Raw genomic sequence first — 24677 nt, forward strand, 5'->3', positions numbered from 1 at the left:
ATAATATGTATAAGTATCCCAGTATTTACATTAGTTTATGCTCATTTGTATAACAAGCACTAAAATGGCACAGTCTCTTTAAGAAAACCAGCAGTTCAGCCAACCTAGTCTAATAGAATGAACGTTACTATAACAAAATTTTGCAAACTGAGTTTTACATGCTGCTTTCTACATTTTACTGCAGTCCAAACACAAATCACTACTACGATGGCTGATTAAAACTTTAACACCAATTTTTCGCTTTATTACATCCTGCTATGTTATGATTTCGATGCATTTGACTTCAATGCATAATTTGAAAAACTATACATTTTCACACTTTTACAGACCCACCCACATTTACACACTTATTCCAACATGATTAGCTTCCGCAGTAGCTCACCTGAGTGTGTTGGACTTTGATCTCAGAGACCAAGCCTAGAGCCCAGCCAAGGACGCTCCAGTGAAAATGAAGAAAAATTTCATAAAAAGCTACACAAAATGATGTGATTGCTTCAGTAAATGTGCTTTTCATGTCGAATCTGCTTTTAAAACAATGATAACGTTTTAGGTTAGGGAGGTACATTTTACTTATTAAAACATCCATCTAATATTCACTTTAAAGAGATAGTTCACCGAAAATTTTTAATTCTCTCATCATTTACTCACCCCCATGCCATTCCGGATGTGTATGACTTACTTAAATATTGATCTTTTCTCACCTAAACTTTTATCGCTTCTGAAGATATGGATTTAACCAAATGGAGTCTTATGGATAACATTTATGTGGCCTTTATGTGATTTTTGGAGCTTTAAATGTTTGACCACCATTCACTTGCATTGTAAGGACCAACAGAGCGGACAGAGTTTTTGTTCAGCAAAAGAAAGAAAGTCATACACATCTGGGATGGACATTTCACTCACTTTTGGTGCCCCCCACTGGAAATTTCACTGGGAAACTGCAGCCAAATGAAGCCTATAATTTTGGTGTACAAAAATGTCCCCATTGTCAAGTGAATTTCACGAGATAAGGCTGGGGTTGAGCACACATTAACGAGAAAGGAGTCGCACAGTTTCTTTACTGCATCTGTGCTATGTGTGATTAGAATTTGGTTCTTTTTGCCTTTGATCAACAACTGAATGTAAAAAAAAAAGACTATTAAAAGAGAAATTACCGAATATAAATGGAGTGTGTGGAACTTTGATGGACACACATTACAGGGAATGAGTGTTCATGCAACAACAAGCAGTGAAAGGATCTCGAAGCTAAACTTCTTCACCACTACTGCAACTTATGGGGGTCTATAAAATATTTCACTGGCAAGTTTTTTTTTGGAAGTGGCCATTTTTTAGTCAGCTAACTTAAATTTGGTTAAATATGTGAGTGATTTACTCACATTGTAGAGGGTTGTAAATCCACATCGACATTTGACAACAACACAGAAGTGCAGACCATTAATAGTAACAGGCCTCTTAATGTCAAGTAAAAAAAAAAAAAAAAAAAAAAAGAGCTGTGGTTGGTCAATTTTCACTTCGGTCAGATGGCCCCTTCCAATCTTGGAGTGGTAGTGGCATAGTGGGCTGAAACACAGAACTGGTAAGCAGAAGGTTGCCAGTTCGTTCCCCATAGCCACCACCATTGTGTCCATGAGCAAGGCACTTAACTCCAGGTTATTCCTGGGGGATTGTCCCTGTAATAAATGTACTGTAAGTTGCTTTGGATAAAAGCGTCTGCTAAATGCATAAATGTAATCTTGGATGGTATCTGTGCACTGTGTGCTAAAGAGAGCCACAGTGAAAGATACATTAAAAAAAAAAAAAAAAAAAGACTAAATATGACAAAATGATTGATTTATATGAAAAAAGGTTATTTTTTACTTCTTTTTGCAGTTTAAAATGCAGCCTTTTAAGGTTTAGTAATCACAAAAAGCCATATTGCAATTTCAATCTTAATTCAATCAATCATGCAGCATTAATGGTCTCAGAAGTCTGCTGGTATCAAAACGTTTTGGATGGTTTCATCATGTAGCCTAGAGGCAAGATTCTGTTTTCACAACTGTCACGTCCATTTATTGCGTTTTTTCCACATTAACGCGAGATCGAGACAAAACAAAAATTAAATAATTACATGTTCTTAGCAGTGCCAACCCTTCCAGATATTGTGGCTATTATTATTTTTGGATTGTGCATTTGAATTCACAGAGGTTTTACAAAGTGTGTTACTAACTAATTACAAATAAACCATCTGTTGTTCATACCGGTGTTTTCATGCTTATTACCGATATGCAGATGGTTTTAATTTGGTCAATAATTGGCCGATAAATATTAGCAGCCAATACATCGGTGCATCCCTACTTACATAATAAATGTGTGTTATTAAGGAGGTAAAAGGGATGGGCAGTTACATTAATAATCGGATTATGAATCAGTCAATTCCGAATCACTCCCAAATCTAAACTGTTTCTGTAAGGTTTACCTTAAACACTGCCATGGTGACCAGGTACATATCCACTAAAACAACAACTTCTCAACCAATGAATCAGACCAAGGTCACATAATACATCAAAGAGCAGTTGTTCTGCTGTAAAAATCAGTCAATTAAAACATACTGAACAATACAACAACACAGCTTTTAAGCTTGGGTGACTGTGAGGCATTTTACAACAATTTAAAAAATGAAGCACTGAAGTTGATTCTTCAGACAGACAAACCACTTATCCACTCCTATTAGCATCTGTTATAAACAGTGATAAAACCAGATTCCTGCTTATTAAGTGATGTTCCCGGTCATGGTCACCAATTTAAAACCACACAGCCTCTGCTAACAGCTAACTTTTTACCAAACACTTAACATAGTAAATGATAGGGTCTAATATCTTAAAATATTTACGGGAACGATGGCTAATGAATAGCGCAGAACCTCACCAGAACTGAACCGGTCCTTATTTGGGAAAAGAGGGTCTGCAGATGTTGCATACAGAACATACTACAAACAGCAGGGATTTGGATAAGGCAAGCATACACATTCAGCTGGCCACCTTAATCCCACTAGGGACATTACTGCCTTTGCCGCAAGTGTGCATTCCCTCTCGGCAGCCTCCCATCAGATCTGAAATATGGGTTTACGTCCCCAGCTGTGACCACTCTGGAATCTGGACTACAGCAGTGAGAACAGGTCTTGAAGCAGTGGTATTCAACCAGGGTAAATGTACCCCAGTAGGCACTTAAGCAGGTTCCAGGTGTGCATGGAAAGATCTTGATTTTGTTTGTTAATGCCTAAAACAGAAATGATGACTTAAAATATTGGGGCTGTAAATAGATCAAAATAACTAAATGATTAATTTCAGTATTTTTCCTTTTCAGTTCAGGAAAGAAAAAAAAAAAAAAAAAGTTGTTACAAAATAAACACTAATTCTGTATTTCTCAGTCTGCATCAGAAAAGCAAACACAACAAATCTGCAATAATAAAATCATATAATAAGATTATCCACATTTTGTGTCCATAATTAACAAAGCAGAATCACTGTATTAATAAAGATTTCGATAAAATGAATGATAATGCTAAATGATATCCAGTATTATAAGAGTTAGGAAATACTACTGGTTTGTGAAATACTTCTCTACAGTACCTTCAGTACAGTATTTTTTAACACAAGAGTGAATTTCACTAATGCAAAGGGCTCATGACTAAACAAATGGCAAACACAGCTCAAAAACAAGCCCTTTAACCTGAGGCCATGAATGATTTTTTCCTCCATGATGCTAAAGAGTCAAGCACAACAAGTTTGTTGTTGTCACAACTTGCTCACTGAAAAAAAGCACAATAAGCAGGCAACACACCTAAAACAAAGTGACAAAATCTTACCGTACCCTTCAAATAGACAAGTACTCTCTTGACGCGAGTAGTCTGCCTGTAAAATCACATTTAGAGTGAAACCCTCATAGTTTGACCCGGTGGCCCTAGGCATGGCGTAACTATGTTTACACAAGAGCAAATTCTTCTTGAGTAAGTTTCTTAAACTTAAAAGGAGTTTCTATGGGAGTTCTTTGCACAATCTCTTTCTAGTCTGAGAATTAACCTCAAATACTCAAGTACTGTTCAAACAGAATTGGAACTACAGTAGTTGTTCATGAATCACAGAAAGCGATGTTTATATGACATTCACCTGTGAAACACTATTATCTCAACTATTGATATAAAGTTACAGACGTTCTATAGAATAAACAGCCATAAAGCTCAGGGAAGAAAGGATGACAGATAATGACAGCACATCTCCAGTCTTCCCTATGATCTCATCAGACTCTTTTTACAGCCTTGAGCGTTCAAATTCTTTCTATTATCAAAGAGGCCAAATGAATACCATCAACCGTTCCAAACGTACTGCTCGAGTTTCCTCTTTGGTAAATGGATGTCTAAAAAAGGTGATTTAGAAAATAACATATCAGTAAATCAAATAAGTTTGAAAGCAGCTTATTCTGATAACAGTAGAATAACAATAACTGTAATGAAAACAGATGACCTTTTGTAATGAGTCATGTTTTAAATATGTGTCATATGAGTGTTAAAGTAACAATCAGCAGAGAAGAGAGGCAGACAGTAGGATTTTCCTGACTGTACACTTTATTTTGCCTTTGTGGAATAAATGCTATAAAAACAGGACAGTAATTTTTAACAAGGGGTATGATCAGAGACAGTACAAAGAGGAGATGATGGTCTACTCATAGAAAAATGAGGAATTGTAAAACTCAACGTGGCAGCTATAGTAATGGAAATGCTGCATTTCAGTAAAAAAAGAAAAAACATTTTGATGAGACATTGATGTGATGTGTTTACTCTAGTGCGCATGCATGGACCAGCAGGAAAATACAGTTTTTAGTGTGATTTAAGCTAGAGAAGCTAAATATTTAAAGGAATAATTCACACAAAAATTATAATCCTCTCATAATTTACTCACAGTTACAAACTTGCATGACTTTCTTTCTTCTGCGGAACAGAAACAGATTTTTTTGATGGAGATATGACGTGGTTATATCCATACAATGCAAGTCAGTGGGGACCAACACTTTCTATCTCCAAAAAGGAAATAAAGGCAGCATAAAAGTTACACTATTACACCATTGCACTTGTGTATATGGCTGTGTGACAATAAAAGTGATTTGATTTTGATTTGATTCATCATACTTGATGCATGTGCAAATTGCTGTACAGTCATTCTGCACGTTCACACGCTGTACATGCGAGGAAGTGGAATTCAGCTTCAAACCATGATTGGGCCAAAGAAATTGCAGATTTCATGATTTAGAATGATAAACGAGCTACATTTTTGTCTGTTCACACCCAAAACCAATCGGAGCTAGAAGGTGTTGGACCCCATTGACCCATTCACATCTCCATAAAAAAAATCGTAATTTGTATTCCGCAGAAGAAAGAAAGTTATACAAGTTTGAGACTGCGTAAGTGCAAATAAATGATGAGAGAATTTTCATTTTGGGGAACTTACTGTAAGACTCACCGTTGTTGGAGTGCCGGACACAATCCTGAAAGACAGCATTCCATTTCTGCTGCTCCTTCTCGGTCACCACACAGAAAACGTAGTGACGTGCATAAGGGTGCCAGAGGATGAGGGGAAACTGTGTCGCACATTTTAGGAATGGAGAAGTGCCAACTTTAGCTTTTACACCTGGAAAACATACATAGTGCTGCATGACTGGATGATTCATTGTTCTGTTAAATATGCCTGAGGAAGAGGTCACCACATTCATCATGACCACAGCTGCACAACATACAAAGATAACAGTCTATCCCTGTCTCACTCTTTCTTTCTCTCCCTACTTCATCACTTCTTATCTGAGATTCTGGCCCAACCCATTTCTCCCTTTCTTAAAGAACTCCCTTTCCTCCTTGAGGACATCCTGGTATCCATATCTCCATCATTCCTTCTTTCAGACTGACCTGGGAGGCTGGTGTTAAGGAGCTCGAGATATTCCTCCATAGAAGTCAGGACCCTGTAGCCAGCACAATTAATAGTGCCTTTAGGATGCAGGCCTCTGTCATGGGCCTAATTAAAAGAAAGAGATAAAGACATGAGAAAGAGAGAGGCGGACAATTTGTGAAATATGTCCACAGTTAATATGATGAACTACACCTATGGTTAACACCTGTGTCATACAACCCACTAAAAATCTACTTGGGATCACATGGATCAAAATAATTACAAAAATGGCTAAGGAATTTGAAATTGGTTCTGAGAAAAAAAAAAGTTTAGCATCATTTGTTTGCAGATATCCTGGTTTGATATTTTGTGTGGCTTAAAGGGACAGTTCACCCAAAAATGAAAATGCATCATTTACTTTATCTCATGTCATCCCAGATTTGTTTGCGTGATGAGGAGGAGGGAGGGGCCGGGCCGTGAGTGCGCACGGCTGGCCCCCAGTTGGGCTAATCAGCCGAGGAAAGGGATAAAGCCGAGCCGGATGCGGCAGTTCGAGAGAGAGATCCACACGCAGCTGCCGTGTGTGTGTTTGTGTTTTGTGTCTTTTTGTTTCATTAAATATTATTTTGACTGTTTAGCCGGTTCTCACCTCCTCCTTGCCCATTTGAACCATGTTACAATTTGACTTTCTTGCTTCTGCTGAACACAAACAAAGATTTTGAGAAGAATATCTCAGCTCTGTAGGTCTATACAATGCAAGTGAATAGTGACCAAAACGTGAAGGTCCAAAAAGCATATAAAGGCAGCATATAATTAATCCAGACTCCAGTGGTTAAATCCATGTCTTCAGAAGCAATATGTTAGGTGTGGGTGAGAGAAGATGAATATTTAAGTCCTTTTTTACTATAAATTCTCCTTCCTGCCCAGTAGGTAACGACATGCACAAAGAATGTGAATCGCCAAAAACAAAAGAAAAATGTGGAAGTAGAAGTGGAGATTTATAGTAAAAAAAGGACTTAAATATTGATCTGTTTCTCACCCACACCTATCATATCGCTTCTGATGATTTGGATTTAACCACTGGAGTCATATGGATTACTTTTATGTTGCCTTTATGTGCCTTTTGGACCTTTAAAGTTTTGGTCTCCATTCAATTGCATTGTATGGACCTACAGAGCTGAGAAATTCTTCTAAAACTCATTTGTGCTCTGCAGAAGAAAGTCATACACATCTGGGATGGCATGAGGGTGAGTAAATGATGAGAGAATTTTCATTTTTGGGTGAACTATTCCTTTAAGTGACCTAATACTATTTGGGGCCACTGTCTTCGTAATACAGAAATTAATTATAACAAATGAGAAGTAAAATTGTTGAGATCAAATACACCCAAGGAAAAAAAAACATTTACTCTATATTTACTCAAAATTCACACAAAAACAACTTAAATTGTTAGGCTGATGGTAGATTTTGGAATTGCTACAAAGAAGAACTACCACTTATGTTAATTACCGGCATGATTATTATTACTGATGCGCTAATCTCAAATTGGCCAAAAATTCATATTATCTGAAAAGTTAATCCTGTTACCTGTTTGTTTTCATAATAGTTGATGTTGAAGGAGTCAGGTATAAAGAGGAAACCATTCCTCCATTTTTTATTTTCTTCTAGATACTGGAACAAAGCCCCTGAGAAGATGGACTTATTATTAAGAGGCACCTACAAAAGGAAAACAAAAATTAAAGTGTGGTCTAATTTACCACAAGGTCCAGCTTTAAACAGGATTGTTGTTCCTCAATGTTTAGTGAGGAGCTGGCCTATAATTATATACATTGTTAGGACTGGAACTACTTAAACTGTGTTTATTTAAATCTTTGACTGTGTGTACTTCTTGAAGAGAGCCTGTCACGGTCCATTGTCAAATGCAGTCTACAGACTTATATGGTTTAGAGGGGCATACTGAGGTAATACTACATATTTCAAATAGACAAGGATAACATTTTTCAAACAGAGCCAAGGCCTCATCAGTCCACTGAGAAATCCCCTGGTTTCATTTATTATTTCACTCAAATGAGGTTCAAAATACTTTAGTCCCTATTCTGGCTCCATAATAGTCTTGTGAAATGACACATAGAGCTGAAAAAAGAGGAATAGAAAAAGGCAGAGCTTTACCTTCCTGTGCAGGAGCTGGGGTTGAGGGCCTCCCCCACCCTCCATGTCATAGCGCATCTTGTTAAAGAGAGCAACTGCATACTGCTTTTCATATAGTCGACCAAACTCTCCCATCAGCTCCCCTGTCCGTGCTGAGAGAGATAACACACAATTAACGAGCATAAAGAAACCTCAAAGAATCAGCATGGCCATTATGAAGTAAGGCAGGGTAATAGCCAGGTATATTCTGAGTTATAAGACAATGTCTGTGGCATGCTGTCGTTAACACAGACAATCATTTTGATTCATCCCTGAGTTGGCAAAAAATTTGAAATGTGAAAACTCGGTAGGCAAGTGGACTGCACCGGGAATAATTGTTTAAAATGTGCAACTATCACAAGAAAGTATAACCATAACACTTATAAATTACACGTCTACGTGTCTTACCAACCCTGTCTGTGAAAAGTTACATCCCAACATATGAGACTACTAGCTAAAAAGAAACCTGTTTATTTTCGTTTGGTATCTAGATCTACACAAGTTATTTACCCCATCTAGAAAAGTAGTTTCACCTCAAAGGACAATGTAGACAACTTTACAACTGAAGTAACAATTATTTTTTATTGAAGAGGTTGTATAAGGGCTTTAAAATAAAAGCTTAACATCTGGGCTTTTAAAACCACATTTCAAACTGAGGGAACAGTATAAATTAAAGTCTGTACTCTGTAGTAATGACAAAATTATTGTCTGTTGTGCTAATTAACACCATGCCACATACAGTACAGTAAGCTGTCTGTAGAAAAATAAATTTTATTATTAAATTAAAATATAAAATATGGAAATTACAGTAAATGCAGTAATTTAAACACCGCAATAAAAAACTGTAATGGTTGCATTAGCATTTCAACCCTTGTTGCAACTTCTTTGCAGCTCTACTACATAAGGTTGCTGTTCAATGAATTGATGGGCATTAATCATTAACCGCAATTCACACTGTGCTCCATGTATCTGATCAGAAGAGGAGATTACAAAGTTCAAGCTTCACTGCTTTGGCCTTCACATGCATGTGAAAGCACATCAACACTGCATTTGGCATATGAATACAGGAAACTCCTTACTGACTACTTTCAAATGGGATATTTTACAAATGACTCTGTAGGGCTTGTTTGTAAAACTAAGGGATGCAGAGGAAAGAGAACAGAAAAAACAACAACATTCCTATCCATTCACATAAAATGTAAAGATGCCATTAAATTAGGGGGAAGCACGGCGAATGAAGCACTTAGTGATGGTCAAAGTAAGGCCCAAAACGTCTTCGCAAGTATGTGAATCCAAACGGTTCTAGTTATACAAGTTCAATTGTGCGTTGGCATGTAATGCAATGTGTCAGACCACAGTTCCGAACGCAACGCAAGTACGTGGTGCATTCTCAGCACTGTCACAAGGGGAGTTATAGCAGATATTAGCGTAAACGTAGAGAACGTGAATGTAACAAGGTTAAGGTTGGGAAAGGTGGCGGCGGGAACCGGACGAACCATCAAAATAATGTTTAATGATAAATTAAAACAAAGACAAAACAAACACAAACGCACACACTGTAGCTGCATGTGGCTCTCTCTCTCCCAAACTGCCGCATTCCGCCACATTTATCCCTCCAATTAGAGGCCCTACGCCCTCCTCCTCGTCACTGTCCTCCCTCCTTTGCCTCAGGCCAGGGAACCCCCGGCATGACGTACATCCCCCCCAGGGAGGGAGATGAGGGGAGGGAAAAAAACAAAACAAAAACAAAAAAGAGGAGAGGGAAAGGGCAAGGCAGAGCAACAGTGAGAGAGAGAGAGAGGAGAGAGAGAGAAAAAAAAAACTTGCTTGCCGTTTTCCCAGACACGCCATTGCCTGGTCCTCGATCACTCCTTCACCCTCTGGTGGACGACAGCCGCTCCTCCCCGGGCGGACCGGAGCCAGTCCTCCGACCCCTAGCGGATGGAATGCCCCTCCGCATTTTGGCAGCCAGTAGAGAATTCCTCCGCCCCTGGCAGCGGCTCCACCGCTCCAGGCGGCCGGCAGCGAGCCCCTCCTCCCCTCGTGGACAGCGTCCATTCCTCTGCGTCCAGGCAGTCAGCAGCAACTCCTCCGTCCCCCCATGGATGGCCGCGGCTGCTCCTTTGGGTGGATGGCAGTGGCGAGGACACCACGACAGCACATCCCTCCTCCTTCCCGGGTTTCGGCACCAATGTAACAAGGTTAAGGTTGGGAAAGGAGGAGGTGGGAACCGGATGAACCATCAAAATAATGTTTAATGAGAAATTAAAAGATAAAGACAAAACATAAACACAAATGCACACACTGCAGCTGCATGTGGCTCTCTCACTCCCGTACTGCCGCATTTATCCCTCTCCTCGGCTGATTAGCCCAACTGGGGGCCGGGCGTGCGTAGTCACGGCCCGGCCCCGCCCTCCTCTTCATCACAGTGAAACTAAGTTACCTAGGCCTAATTGACTTTGTATGATTACAGATAGGTCAGTGAGATCACCTGCACATTAACAACCGTATATGATTGTCATTAATCATAGAAATTGCTTTTCATTCTCATGAGTAGGCAGCGAGTCCAACAAATCAGATCCATATAGCTAAATGCTCATGTTCAACAGGACCATTAACATCAAAGTTCCCATAAGAGCAAATTATAAACAGACCTCATGTTTAGCATTTACATAATTTAGTCTGCCAATCTCATGTGCGCACAGGAACACCCTAATGTTCCCTGTCTGAATTTTAGTATGGCCTACACTGCAGTTAAGAAAAGTTTTTGGAGCTCTGAGAGTTGGTTGGGGGAAATCATAAGCAATCCATCATAATTGTTCCATAAAGCCAGAATATGTAATTAAATGAACTGTTAAAGCCATTATACAAATTGTGCAGGCAGAGCTTAAGAGGGGAATGTGAAAAAGGAGACAGGGAGGCTGAGCAGTGGTGCTCGTAGCTGTACGGCCGTACGCACCATGCATACCATGAGTGCTCCAACTGACCTGAGAAATATTTACTCTTATAATATTTCATCAATCATGAAATGTGTCCCGAATTTCTGTTGGCTGCTTAAAAGAAATAGCAATGCCCAATTTGCAAATGAATAATTCTTTTGAGTCGGTTCTTTTCAGTGAATTGGCCAAAACGGGCTTGCAAAACTCTTTGAATCGATTCGTGATTCAGTACAATTCGTTCAGAGCGCTCTCTCACTGAATCATTTGGAGCGGTTTCACACATAGTAAAACAGTATCAGGATATTTACGAATACAGCGCTGTATACAGTGTAAATTTACCTACAGTCAACTGAAACAAAAGGCTGACTTTTTGAGAGGTAACTTTGAGAAACTTCAGCTAGTGCTGTGTCATGTGAACAAGAGGCTGTTCAAACTGAACGTGTTTTTGCATCCGCTCACGCTGATTTTCAATTGTTTTCCACATAAACATTCGCTAGATAGATGTCTTTTGACAACTGCTTCAAGCTTCACTGTGTTTTTAGTATCTCTCATGGGAGCGCTGCATTTTTAGATGCTGTGTCAAGTTAAACTTCAACTGATAAAAACGCGTCTGAAAAACGCGTCTGTGCGTTGTGGTGCGTTTTGCTTTTTTAGCACGAAAACGCATCTGTCTGAACGGTTACTGGAAGAAATGCTTTCGCTAATAGTTACATGAATGCTACTCATACTCAATAAAACGAATGCTTATCTCAAAGTCACCAGAACTGAACGCTTTGGTGTTGTTTTTTGCACACAAAAAATCTCACAGGGGAGCATAACCCCGGACCCCCCAGATATAAGGTTTATCAGGCACATTTCTGTGCGTACCCTCAGATTAAATCCTGCAGGTGCCCCTGAGGCTGAGGTTCACTCTGACCATCTGCATTGTTTTAAAAAGTGTTTTACTGGGGTGATGGGCAATGTGTGCCTATCTTACTGTACATCACAATAATGTAAGAAACAAATAAGCAACGTTCACCAGTTCAGTCCAAGTCAAACTGCTAGTTTGTCACTACAGGGCTTGTCACTTGGTAAAATACATTTAAAATACAATTTATATATAAAACCTAAAGGCGAACTATGCAATTTTTGTGCCTCTAGCGTCACCAAATGAAATTGTAAAAGTAATGACTTCTCAAACAGGTTTTCCAAACACTCCCGTCTGCTATTGGTTAGAAAAAACAGACAGTCCCGCCCCAAACTCACAGCATTGGCTGAGTCAGTGAGTCAGTGCACGTTCTTACACCGATTATGCCTAATAAGCCAATGCATGTGGTCCTGTAAACGCAATAAACGGCATTCCTTTAAGAACAAACCGGTCGACACAGGTAGATTTTTGCCCATTGCACCGATTTCACGTGGCACGTAAACAACTTTACCAGTGTTCTCACCAGCTTATCCAATGTGCGCACATGTTGAGTGCATGTCTCTTCACGGTTTGATGTCAAAAGCAGATAATAACGCGATTATTTCAAATATCATTTAAATACGGTTTTCTTGCTTCGTCAGATTTTTAAAATAAGCTGATATTTGGGAGTAATCAGCATATTGGTGTGCATGTAAACGTGCTAGGTGTTGCTGTGACGAACAGGTCGGGACACACAAACAACGACCTACGAATGGCTTGCTTATAGTTGTCTCTGCATACAAACCTGGGATAGGAGAAAAGTATTTTAACATTGAAACATTTAACCTTTAAGATGCCTATTTTGAATCACACCTTTGTATCAGGTTTTGTATCAAGTCTTTCTGTAGAGGCAATGATGGTGGGAACTAGGCTGGGCAGCTGTAACTGCATCATTGTTTGCACACTTACTAAGCATCAGTCTTAGACAAACATCCTGAGGCAGATCCCACAGTGTTGTTCTCCCATAACAAATCATTCCATACACACTCACACAAGATTTCACAATCCAAAAGTCTTATCTCAAATCCAACTAATGAAGATTTTCGCAGTAACTTATTTCAACACTAGCAAGACAAACAGAACTGTTTTGATGAAAATGTAAAGACCACATGAAATCGCTTGACAAGCCGTTTTCTTTCCTGTGTTGACATTTTTCTTATTGAAACAAAGTTTGTGCAGGACATATCACAGGACTTGTCGGTTTTTTTTTTAATAGCCAATAAGCTTTAGCAAAACTGCTTGAAGCAGGCAGTGGAGCAGGGCGGAGTGCATCCGCTTAAAACTGTGCCACAGTTTTTGAATATAGCAGAACAGGTTCCGACACAACACAGACTATTTCTTTTCTTTTTTGAATCAGAGGTCCTGGAACGCTGCGCCGAGGTGCCGGAACACCATTTCAAACTGTTCCGCCCCATTTTAACCCCTGCTAAACATCCATGAAACATTTGCTACTTGCTAGCAGTTTCAGGTGGTACATTCTCATTCTAGAGAACATTTTATCAGACAAAAATGTATGTAGTGCAAAATAAGGCTGGGCGATATGACAATATATATCGTGGCGACAATGAAAAGTGTCACTCGATAGAGATTTTGCTGTACCCTGTATATCGTGATATGCAAATATCTGTGTGCGTATCAGTGGGCAGGGCTTCACGTGAGACTGAGAGAACTGAAGAGACATGGACAGGGTTTTTCCGGCATTTAATATTTCAATAAAATTCAATGACACTCAACTAGCTTTCGGCGCTTCATGAGCACTAAATATGCTTCTCATCTCATCTGTTTCATGCGAGTGTCGCTTGCTCCAGAGACAGCACGCGCAAGTCCAGAAGGCTTCCTAATGTATGTGCTCCAGAGACAGCAAAGTCCACACTTTCATAACTCAAATGTGAATTTTGAAGCTGCCATGCGTTTTAAAAATAGTATGCAATTCAATACGTCTTCAAAATTCACATTTGAGGTATGAAAGGGTGTAATTTATGTTGTAGAAAAGTAATGTTGATAACAGACCTTATTTTACTCATAAGTTTAAAAACCCCATTATAAAAACTCATGTGTTCCCTCTGGATTTTCCCATAGCGAATTCTCTTCCAGTTTTTTGGACTACAACCAGAACAGCTCTACTGAGTGCTGTTTCTGCCCTGGACAAAAAGTCAGAGTTCGCTGTGATAGAGCTTGTTGCTGTGATTCAGACCGCAAAGTACCGCCGAAAATCATGACAACTCAATCTAAAAATTACAAATAAGCCCCTCTTTGACAAGTTTGTGTATAGTTAGCACTGAATTTCGAATGAAAAGTCACGTCACGCATGATCATTATCGATCATCGCTTTACTCCATACTCGCTTTTGCCCATCCCTGTATGCTATATGATGTTTGGAATGATTTTATACATTTATGCAGTGTTTATATAAGGATTTAGAAGGGTGAAAGGGTGCAACAGCAGACATTTATTTGAGAGGTTTGAGTTCACAAAGCCGAAGTTCTTTCACAAATACTTTATACAAGTAATATTGGCTTGGGGTGTGTCTAACCAATATACTTCATTATCATAAGGAAGAGCTTTGTAGGAATGAAAACCACAAGGATAAGATCATGGACACATGGTAACTGTGAAATAGTTGACTCATGACTGTTGAATATTGGCACTTTATTGTTCACTTCACTTTGAGTCATGGCCACATTACCACCTCGGGTGTGCATATTTCCAATAATTCAATGGTCCATTGTCAATTATTTTGATGATGTCCTCCTCATTTAGCCTGTAAAACATTCTATTAGCACTTTCTAACAAAAACAGTTTAGATAGAAGATTTTGTTTGATGATTATATGTAACTGGTTAGGAAGTTAGCTTTTTGCAGTCTTGAATTAATGGGAAAACTGGCAGGGATTAAGTATAGCTGATATAAGTCTGACACGCAGACATTCTGCAATTGTTACATGCCTTGTTGTAGGAAACAGAGAGAGTCAGTAACAGTTCCTTTCTTCTACAAAAGAAAACTTAATTTCATTGCACAAGACACTTTGACAGGATGAAGGCTAAACCAAATCAAACTCTGATCAAACTCTAACCCATGTTATTTGATGGTCTGCTGTTAAGTGAAGCATGTCTTGATGTGATTTATGAACATGCTGTGCTCTCAATTTGTTTTAATTGTCCTGAGAGCCTCAATGGTGCTGAGTCCAACACTGAGCAAGTCCCACATTCATCATGGAAAATTCCCATTTATACATTCACTGGCCTATGAATGGAGCCACATACTGTATCCCATAAAACCTTACTTAACTGGCTGAATCACATGTCTTCAGCATACTCCTTAATTCCTTCTCAAAAGAGTCATAAATCTGTGCTTCACAGAGACATTGGCACTCCAACTAGGCTAGATGATTTCTGCACACTAACTCTACAGGCACTTCCATTTTGGTCAAAATTCCAGTCAGTTCTGTGGATGACTAAGAATTGTTCATTTGTGAAGTGGATGAGTTAGCATTTGCAATATGTGAAGACACACACACACACACACACACACACACACACTCACACACAAAGAAGTTAAAGTGGGATGGGTTAAGTTCACCCAAGTAACACAAGGCCTCACTATAAAGCTCTATTAGTGTTCCATGGCCTGTTTACAAGTATTCAATAATTTCCCCAGAAACACCCCCCACAGGGCAAACATTCCACTTAAGTATTTCCTGTATGAACCCCCTCTTCTCCCAGCTATTTAAAACAGTGGTGTGGGGATGTCATTTACATCACCAAATGACTCTAAATACAAGTTCATGTGTAAGCAAAAACATGCTTTATTAAGCATTAAAGATATAGTTCACCCAAAAATGAAAGTTCTCTCATCATTTACTCACCCTCATGCCATTCCAGATGTCTATGACTTACTTTCTTCTGCTTAACACAAACGAAGATTTTTGGAAGAATATCTCAGCTCTGAAGGTCCATACAATGCAAGTGAATGGTGGCCAGAACTTTGAAGGACCTTTTAAAGGTCATGGGTGATAAACAGATCAATATTTAAGTCCATTTTTACTATAAATCTCCAAATTAAATATTTATCTGTTTCCTCACCCACACCTATCATATTGCTTCTGAAAATATTGATTTAACCACTGGAGTCTTATGGATTACTTTTATGCTGCCTTTATATACTTTTTGGGCCTTCAAAGTTGTATTAACCTAACAAGCTGAGATATTCTCCTAAAAACCTGTTTGTGTTCAGCAGAAGAAAAAAAAAACATAAACATCTGGGAGGGCATAAATGTGAGTAAATGAGAGAATTTTCATTTTTTTAGTGAACTATCCCTTTAATACAATCATCCATAAAGCCCAGCTTGCAACACCTTAAGCTGTGCCAACTAATATAAAATCAAAGATAAGCAGCTTGTTCAGTTCTGTGACAGGAAGTGTTGAGGTCATTCTATTCCCCACCCTCTATTTTGAGATGATTACCTCATTCATTTTGTAGACTACACTAAGATAGAGGGGGTTTGATGTTATGTTCTGGACACTTTTCAGATTGGGGGACTCCCTCTGTCTCCGAAGTTGAACCATGCTCTTAAACCACAAGATGTGGTCCAAAAGTCCAAGTGCCAACAGATAACAGTTTACTCTAGGCATATCATACTGTCTAAACAAAGTGAATGTGTCTTCACATTATTATAAGAATCTGATAAACTTAGGGCACTTCGCATTTAATCAGTCATACCCTGTATGAATCACCTGACATACTGTGCCTGATTATTGTGCTACAGAGCACAAATCTGCTCACATAGTGAGCATGCATCACCTCCTGAAAGCCATTCAAATGTTATCCAAATGTTAGAGTATGACATATGGTCCAGACAGCCTCCTTACTGCGGTTGGATTCTCCATGCGTTCCTGAGATTCCATATCTGATATGCTTTTTCTCTTCAAATGTGCAAATGGATGAAAGCTAGGAAGTTGTTTTCTCACTCCCAAATGGAATTTCATCAACTATGAATATTTTTACCAAACTGTCCTTGGTGGGTAATCTTCTCCCAGTAAACCACAGTGAATGTCAATTATACAGGCATTTTCTGAAACTCATTACCAACTATCCACACCATACCTGACCTCAGCTCTGAAGTGCAGGCCACATTGGTCCAACAAACCCATTTAACCTCAACCACCAATAGTTGGTTTGTGGAGGTCAGGATCACACATTCATCTTGTAGATCTTCAAGCATTACATTATTTTACTCTTCCTCCGTTTTAACTGGCACACTTTGAGCAAATATATGTATGCCAATGTTCATAAAGTGATTATTTATGCAGCGTCCATTCCAAATGCAGTCCCAGAAAGCAATAACAGGAAATACTGCGCCACGTCGCTACAAAGTTTACTCCAATGAGAGAACAGCACAAAGTTTATTATCCCACACCTTTTTCCTTTTGGGGTGCCATTCAAAACATTTCACGCCGTTCTCCAGCACGATAACGGCTGAAAACAACAGCGGTCTATAACCGTTTGCATTGCAACCCTATTCTTTCGCAACATCATAATTCATCACATAACAACACTGATTATTATCTATCACGTCGTGCTTCTAGTAAGTCATCAGTGGAGGTCTATTAAATGCACTTACATGTAATAACCTCCCGTTTACTTTCATCAAGATGAGTTGAGATCAAATCCCCCATTGCGCCGCTGTTCCTTGGCTGAGTCGATTAACTTCGTCTCCGAAAAGCAGCAGTGTAGTAAAAGGGGCGCTGGTTTCTTATGATATGATATAAACAAAAGTTGATTTGAGCGGCTCCACCCTCTTCTACTCAAGTATCTTGAACGCAGAAAGCAGTGTCAGAGTTTTCACATAAAGGCTGACAGGCGCTCAGCTGAAGTGGGCTGGATAAAGGAAAGCTCAATCTTCTATAACTTCTCTTCATCCGTCTAAAGAACAATCAAATACACATTTTTTTTTTTTTTATTTATTTATTTTTTTTATACAGAAGAGCATGCTAAAGGCGTGGTTTCAAAAATCTGTGAATTCGACAATTCACCTCATAGGGGCCGTTCTCACCGAACACGTTTTTGTGTCTGTTTAGTGTCTTTCAACGGGGCTAAAGGCACACCTTGAGGAAAATATGCTTTTTTATTTTATTTTATTTTTTTTTTTTGGTCACAGAGTGTATAAAAATACATTTCTTTTTTTTAATATTGATGGAGCAACATAATTTGTGTGAAAAGAAAAAATAACGGAATGTTGCTTTGATTATTTTTTTTAAAGGGGGGTTAAAGTAATGTCGTGTAAATATAGGAGCAATAGGGCAAAATGTGTCAACTTTTGAGACAGCGAGTTGCTTTTTTGAGTAACAAATTAAGATAATGCTTATTCAAAATAACCACTTCAGAAAAGAGTTAAACATTTTTTGTTAATTTAAGTCACAGTTGGCATTTCATAACATCTCAGGTATTCTATAAACAAATGAATCTCCATTGTAATTGGATCAGTCAATGTGAGCCCACTTTGAACATTTAATTTGTTTTAATCCGTGAAACAGGGGGGCTTTTTACCACAAATACAAAGCCTGGCCAAAAAAAAAAAAAAAAAAAAGTTGCATACTCTAATATTTAATATTTCATTGAACCGCTTTTAACTTTGATTATGGCGCGCATTCATCGTGGAATTGTTTCGACAACCTTATGCAACTTCACAACATTTATTTCCGTCCAGAGTTGCATTAATGTTTGTCAAAGATCTGGTATTGATGACGGGAGAGTCGAACCACTCCGTAAAGTCTTCTCCAGCACATCCCAAATTCATTCAAGGGGCTTAAGATCAGGACTCTGTGGTGGCCAGTTCATGTCTTTCACAATCTGAGCCTGATTAATCTTGGCATTGTCGTCCTGGAATATGCCCGTGCCGTAGGGAAGAAAAAAATCCATAGATGGGATAACCTGGTCATTCAGTACATTCAGGTAGTCAGCTGACTTTATTTTGCTGAGCCTAGACCTGACTAACTGAAGCCTCCAGAGGCTTGCACAGAGTGCACTATGCTTCCCTTCTTACCCTGATGTGCCCATCGCTTTGGAATAGGGTAAATCTGGACTCATCAGACCACCTGACCTTTTTCCATTGCTCCACAGTCCAATCTTTATGCTCCCTACCAAATTGAAGTCGTTTTTTCCGATTAGCCTCACTAACAAGTGGCTTTCTTGTGGCCACACAGCTGTTTAGTCCCAATCCTGTAAGTTCTTGTCGCATTGTGCATGCGGAAATGCTCTTACTTTCAGTATTAAACATAGTCGTGAGTTCTACTGTCGATTTTTTATGTTGTGACTTCACTAAGCGTTTTAGTGACTTCCGATCACTATCATTCAAGATTTTTTTCCGACCACATTTCTTTCACGAAGCTGACGGTTTACCACTATCCTTCCAGATTTCAGTAATGCGTTGGACAGTTCTTAACCCAATTCCAGTGATTTCAGCAATCTCCTTAGCTGTTTTCTTTGCTTGATGCAGGCCAATAATTTGCCCCTTCTGAAACACAGTCACATCTTTTTCACGACCACGGGATACGTGTTACGGTATGGTTGTTTAAGAGAGAAGCTACACACTGCATCAGTTAGGGTTAAAAGAATTGTTTCCAGCACATTAATTACTGCAATAATGATTTATTTAAATCCAGTCAGTGTGCTCTCATTTCACTTATTGGACAGTTATTAAAAAACTTTGGATTAATCACCTTGAACAGAACTGAAAATTATAAATATGTATTGTCTAAAAATACTGTAAATATGATCATTTCAGGGATTCAAATCAGCTACATATATTTGCAACTTTTAAAAATGATTGAATATGAGATCAAATTACCTCAAAATCAAACTTTCGACACTGCATGCAGTGATCTCATGGATCAGGAATAATTTGCAGTGTATACTGACAAACAGGTGTTAAGGAAAATACTGTGGTAGCCTTTGTTGCTGTTTAGTGTTTTGGGAGAGTATAAATCAAAAGCGCCTTTTACCCCAGGGGCCCTTTAGCCCCATTGTACCCTATACACCTAGATGTAGGTGCCTGCTGACACCATACAGATAAAACATGTTAAAATTGCCAACAAAACATATAAGGAAAACATAAAAAATTGGCAAATTGTTTTTTATTGGAAATGATCACTTTTGCTAAAACCTAGGAGAAATAAACACAAAACAATGTAAAATAATACTGTTTTAACAAGTTAACTCTCTATCACTGTTAATAACTATAATTGCAGGTTCATTATTCCCACAGAAAATTTTCAAAAGGAAATTTGACCAAGAAGAAACTTTTTTAAAGACATGCAGGTTAACAACTCTAACTTAATTTGTAATTATTATCACAAGTTAAGCGTTACTATTGGGCTTTTATTGTTTTTAGACCTTTATCAAATTACACTATTTTCATATAAAATAAGCACATTATTTTACAGTACCTTCTCAGTCAATACCAAAGAAGAAGAATTTTCAAGGTTAGACATTTCAAAGACTATTATTTGTCAAAGGCTTTTTTAAACCACCTGTTTTGAAGTGTCAGTTTTTGCTAAACTGGTAATGGTGTTACAAATAGAAGACTAAGAAGAAGTATTTTGTTACCTACTATGTATTCAACAAACATCAAAATAAAAATAAAAAAGTAAATGAAGTAAATAAAAATGTAAAACAAAACAGCAATCATGATAAATCAATTTGTGAACAATTAGAAGATAAGTATACATTTAGCAATGGCAAACCTGACATTTGTTTTACAAGCATTAAAATACAATAAAGTCAGAGAAGTACAAGTATACAAGATGATTAACAGCAATAAACAATTTATTTGTAAACGGTTACAAACAGGAGAAAAAACTGTAATAAACAATAAAGAATAATAATATAAAGTCTTGTTTGTGCATTCATGCACATGTGTGGCAGTGTGCAGTAATCACAGCATGTGCCTTGCAAATGTTTGTTGTGCATTTTATGTACACCATAGTGGTTTTTATGTCCCTTGGGTGACAGACCTGACACCTTTCCCTCTTGGTGGGGGAAGCTGTTGTGGAAGGGCCTCCATTGTTCATCCCAGTCTGAAACAGAATGTTCTTGTGCTTTCCTCAATATACTGACAGAGGCTGGTGCTAGTGCTGCTGTCTTTCCATGAGGGGAGACCCCAGAGCTCTTCCAGAAAGAGCCTCCTTCTTTATAACCTCCCTCTGTTCCAGCCGGGATTTATTTCCATCCACGCAACAAAATAACTGTAGGCAGAGACATCCAAGATGGTGAAGAAATCACCATGGGCCAGTGATACCTTGGCCTTTTGAAGGTGTATGTGCAAATAACCTAGAAAAAAAAAAAAAAAACACAGACAATTTTAGATTTAGCTAATTTGTTGACATCTGCTGCCATAAGTAACACCTGACATTTCAATTTACTCCAAATGTGCCATTTGGCCTTGAAAGTAGTCAAATAATGCCTTGTCAAAGTTGTCAAATCTGCCTTTGATGTGGTTGTAACTTGTCAGCTAAGATTACATTGAGCTTCCTCTCCTTGTGAAGTGTGCTCATCAAAACACTTTTGTTTTTGTTTTTTTCTGGGACAATAGGACACTGTAAAAGCAAACACAGTGTCTGTGAAAGCAAACATTGAGGAGAACTGCTCTGCCTCTGGTTTTTAGCAGTGAAGGCTTGTTTCTTCTAATTGTTCCAACTATGTTTAGTTTCCTCTGAAGCAGCATACGATGTGAAAAAATTGTCACAGGTAATGGTGTGTCCCTGGAGACCAGCTGTCATTTCAAGGACCACACACATTTCCTGACTGATTTCTTTCTGGCCATCCACTATGCAGGTTTACCAGTATAGACCTGCATGTTCCAATCATAGCTGGACCTGGAATCATATGCTGTCCAGGTTTTTATTCCATACTTGGTCAGTTGTCTTGGCATGTATTGTTTGAAGGGACAGGGACCTCTAAAACTGACCAGGCACTCGTCCACTGTGGCATCCAAGCCTGCATTGCACATAAGTGGCAGATGATCAACCCAGTTATCGCAGATGTCCAAGGTTGGTGCCAGTTTGTCACATTGCTGTCTTGTGGCACGTCTTTTGTCCCTGTTGTCAAAGCAGATGACCCTTGACTCATGACATGGTAACCAGAAAAATTGCCTGTCCTGACTCAGCATGCCATAAACTGGATGTGGCCTCATTGTGGGATTGATATACGCCTGCCAGAATCACCAGATTGATATAGGCCTGTAAGTCTGTCCAGGCCACCTCCCTCCAGCCATCACCATTCACATGTTTCCCCTCTAAATTTGTCATTGCAATCAATGCATTTTGAATTGCATTTGGAAAAAATAATTAAAAAGCTGACTTTATGTCATCAACATGGGAACATTATCTTATTGTTCCAGTGGTCTTCTTGATGTCACTCCTAGCTGACCATCCAGTTGATGCTCTCCTTAGACTCTGAGGAAGAAATGGAGACCACAGTGTCCTATTTTTGGACTGGAAACTGACCTGCAACTCACCACCAGGGCACTCTTCCTCTGAGTCTTCCGCATCAGTTCCACGGTGGTCTCAGTCAAACTCTGTATAGTCTTCAATTTCAGACACTTGTTCCAAGGGATCCTTTGGTTCAGTGTCTGCTGTGCCTTTTTCATCATCAATGGTGTCAAGTAACAATCAGTGGTCTCCTAAACATTTTGGGAACGCAACTCATGTACAGTATTCAGCTATTTCCAATAATAAAAATATAGCTCTTTTCTCCTTGAATAGGGGAAAAAACGAAATCTCAAAAACTGCTTGTCAAACTTAGCCTTCTTTAACATAGGCTACGTAATGTTACGTTTACAATAACACACTGTATCAGCAATAAACTCTTGACTTGAACTGCATCATAAACTTTCTTAATCTTAAATCACGTTTAAGATTTAAATGTATTTTTCAGGTTGGTCCAGCCAGTGCGCACGCGCGTCACTTCAAGAGCCGAGGACGAGCGGTCATGTTTAGAAGAGAACCTTTTGGCTGCAAAAGACTCGCGAGGGTCGCATTTGCTGTTCCTTAAATTAGAGTTATGTTTAGGGTTAGGTTTAGAGGCAAGAATATGTGTCGGGTTTATGTGGGACTCCAAATATACACACTAAGCACAGTGTGAATTTCGCACAAGACTCTCGCGAGACTTTCCCCAGCCAGACGGTTCCTTTCTAGACAAGACCCGAAATAAACTCAGGTTTTGCCACACGGAGATGCAGACTATCACGTCGTGGTCGCCCTCTAGTGGTCTGTCCCTGATAGCACATGTACATCACCCAGACGTCCATTTGATGTCTGTGTTTACATCTGGAACACATTTTTTTTAGGTTGTTTGCTAATTTTCGATTGGATGTCAATAAGACATTCAGCAGATGTCTTTGAGACGTTTATGATTTAGTTTGTTTTGTAATCTGATCTTTTTAAGATGTTTAGCATATGTTAATTAGATTGTGATGCTTTCCAGATGAAAAGATCTAAAAACAGACATCTCAGAGATGTGTGTGCAATCTGGGATATTATTTCTTACAGGAGCATTTTTACACCATTAACTCATTACATACTGGGTACTCACCTGCGTCTCAATCAGCTCCCTAGCTCCATGTGTCGTGAATCAGTATATCATGAACACGAATTTGGGCACTGGCAAGGGTGTTCATCCACTGAACATTGGGACACTTATGCCTCATTTACCTGCGACACGATTACAAGGCAAGCTCGCGAATTCAAGCGCTGTTATTAATAAGCATCATCGCTGTATAAATGACACTATCGTTCATTTTCGTTGAATATATTCAAATGTACAGTGTGATTATGAAAGATATATTACATTAAATAAATAAAAAATATAAAGGAGTGTATTTTAAACCTACTTTTAAAAACTCAAATATTTAAAAGATTGTTTCATTTTCATGGTCATTATGGATGAAAGACTTTACAAACAACATAACGCTTTAAAAGACAAAATAAGGCTTTGACATCATATGCAGTATTTACACTTGTGCCCGTCTTCTAAGGGCTTGAGAGACTTCAGAAGACATCACGACGTTTCCGGTAAGGGAACATAGTGAGCAGATGCTCCCTGGTTTTTACGGTGTATTGTGGGATTTATTTTTTAGGGAGCAAACGTTTCAGTGTACTGGAACGATTTTGCGATTGATACATCCCTAAAAATCGCCGATTCAGTGAGGAAGAGCTACAGTTGGTGTAAATGGGATGTGCTGCTGGCGTTGATGCCTAATCCCGCACGACACGCCTCCGCAGGTCCTCTGTTGACACGGGCTGCATGTCTTTTAAAAAATGTTTATACGTTTTTGATAACTTGACACACATAAAAAAAACACCAGTCAATTATCAGGGTTGAGTGTTTGTTGCTTAATACATACTGGCAGATATGAGGATCAAGCAGATCATAATCATGATCAGGAAGTTTTGCGAATTATTGATATGTCGTACAGTTGTGCTCAAAACTTTGCATACCCTTGGAGAATTGGTAATATATGTACCATTTTTAAAGAAAACATGAGTGAGCAGGCAAAACACATTTATTTTATTTCTTATGGGATTCATATTCAACTGTAGGTTATAACAGAATGGCACAATCATAAAACAAAACATGGCAACAAAGAAAAAAAATGAAATGACCCCTGTTCAAAAGTCTGCATACCCTTAGTTCTTAA

At 38.7% G+C, this 24677-nt stretch overlaps 1 protein-coding gene across 4 annotated transcripts in view; it reads right to left on the reverse strand.

The window, feature by feature from the left end:
* LOC127418959 (protein Niban 2-like) overlaps positions 1-17878 on the reverse strand; it is a 34533-nt gene extending 16655 nt beyond the window's left edge. The window contains exons 1-6 of one of the 4 annotated variants that reach the window (XM_051659924.1): positions 17604-17621; positions 9927-10270; positions 8082-8212; positions 7500-7628; positions 5933-6038; positions 5493-5660 (exon numbers count right to left, since the gene is read on the reverse strand). In XM_051659924.1, the coding sequence (XP_051515884.1) occupies positions 5493-5660; positions 5933-6038; positions 7500-7628; positions 8082-8195 (517 nt within the window). In that variant the 5' untranslated portion in view covers positions 8196-8212; positions 9927-10270; positions 17604-17621. Of the gene's footprint in view, positions 1-5492; positions 5661-5932; positions 6039-7499; positions 7629-8081; positions 8213-9926; positions 17576-17603 lie in introns of those variants that run through there. The other 3 variants (XM_051659912.1, XM_051659934.1, XM_051659916.1) reach the window with 3 other exon arrangements.
* Between the last annotated feature and the right edge of the window lie 6799 nt (positions 17879-24677).

This window comes from Myxocyprinus asiaticus, chromosome 3 (genome assembly GCF_019703515.2).
Source record: "Myxocyprinus asiaticus isolate MX2 ecotype Aquarium Trade chromosome 3, UBuf_Myxa_2, whole genome shotgun sequence".
NCBI classification, from domain to species: Eukaryota; Metazoa; Chordata; class Actinopteri; order Cypriniformes; family Catostomidae; genus Myxocyprinus; species Myxocyprinus asiaticus.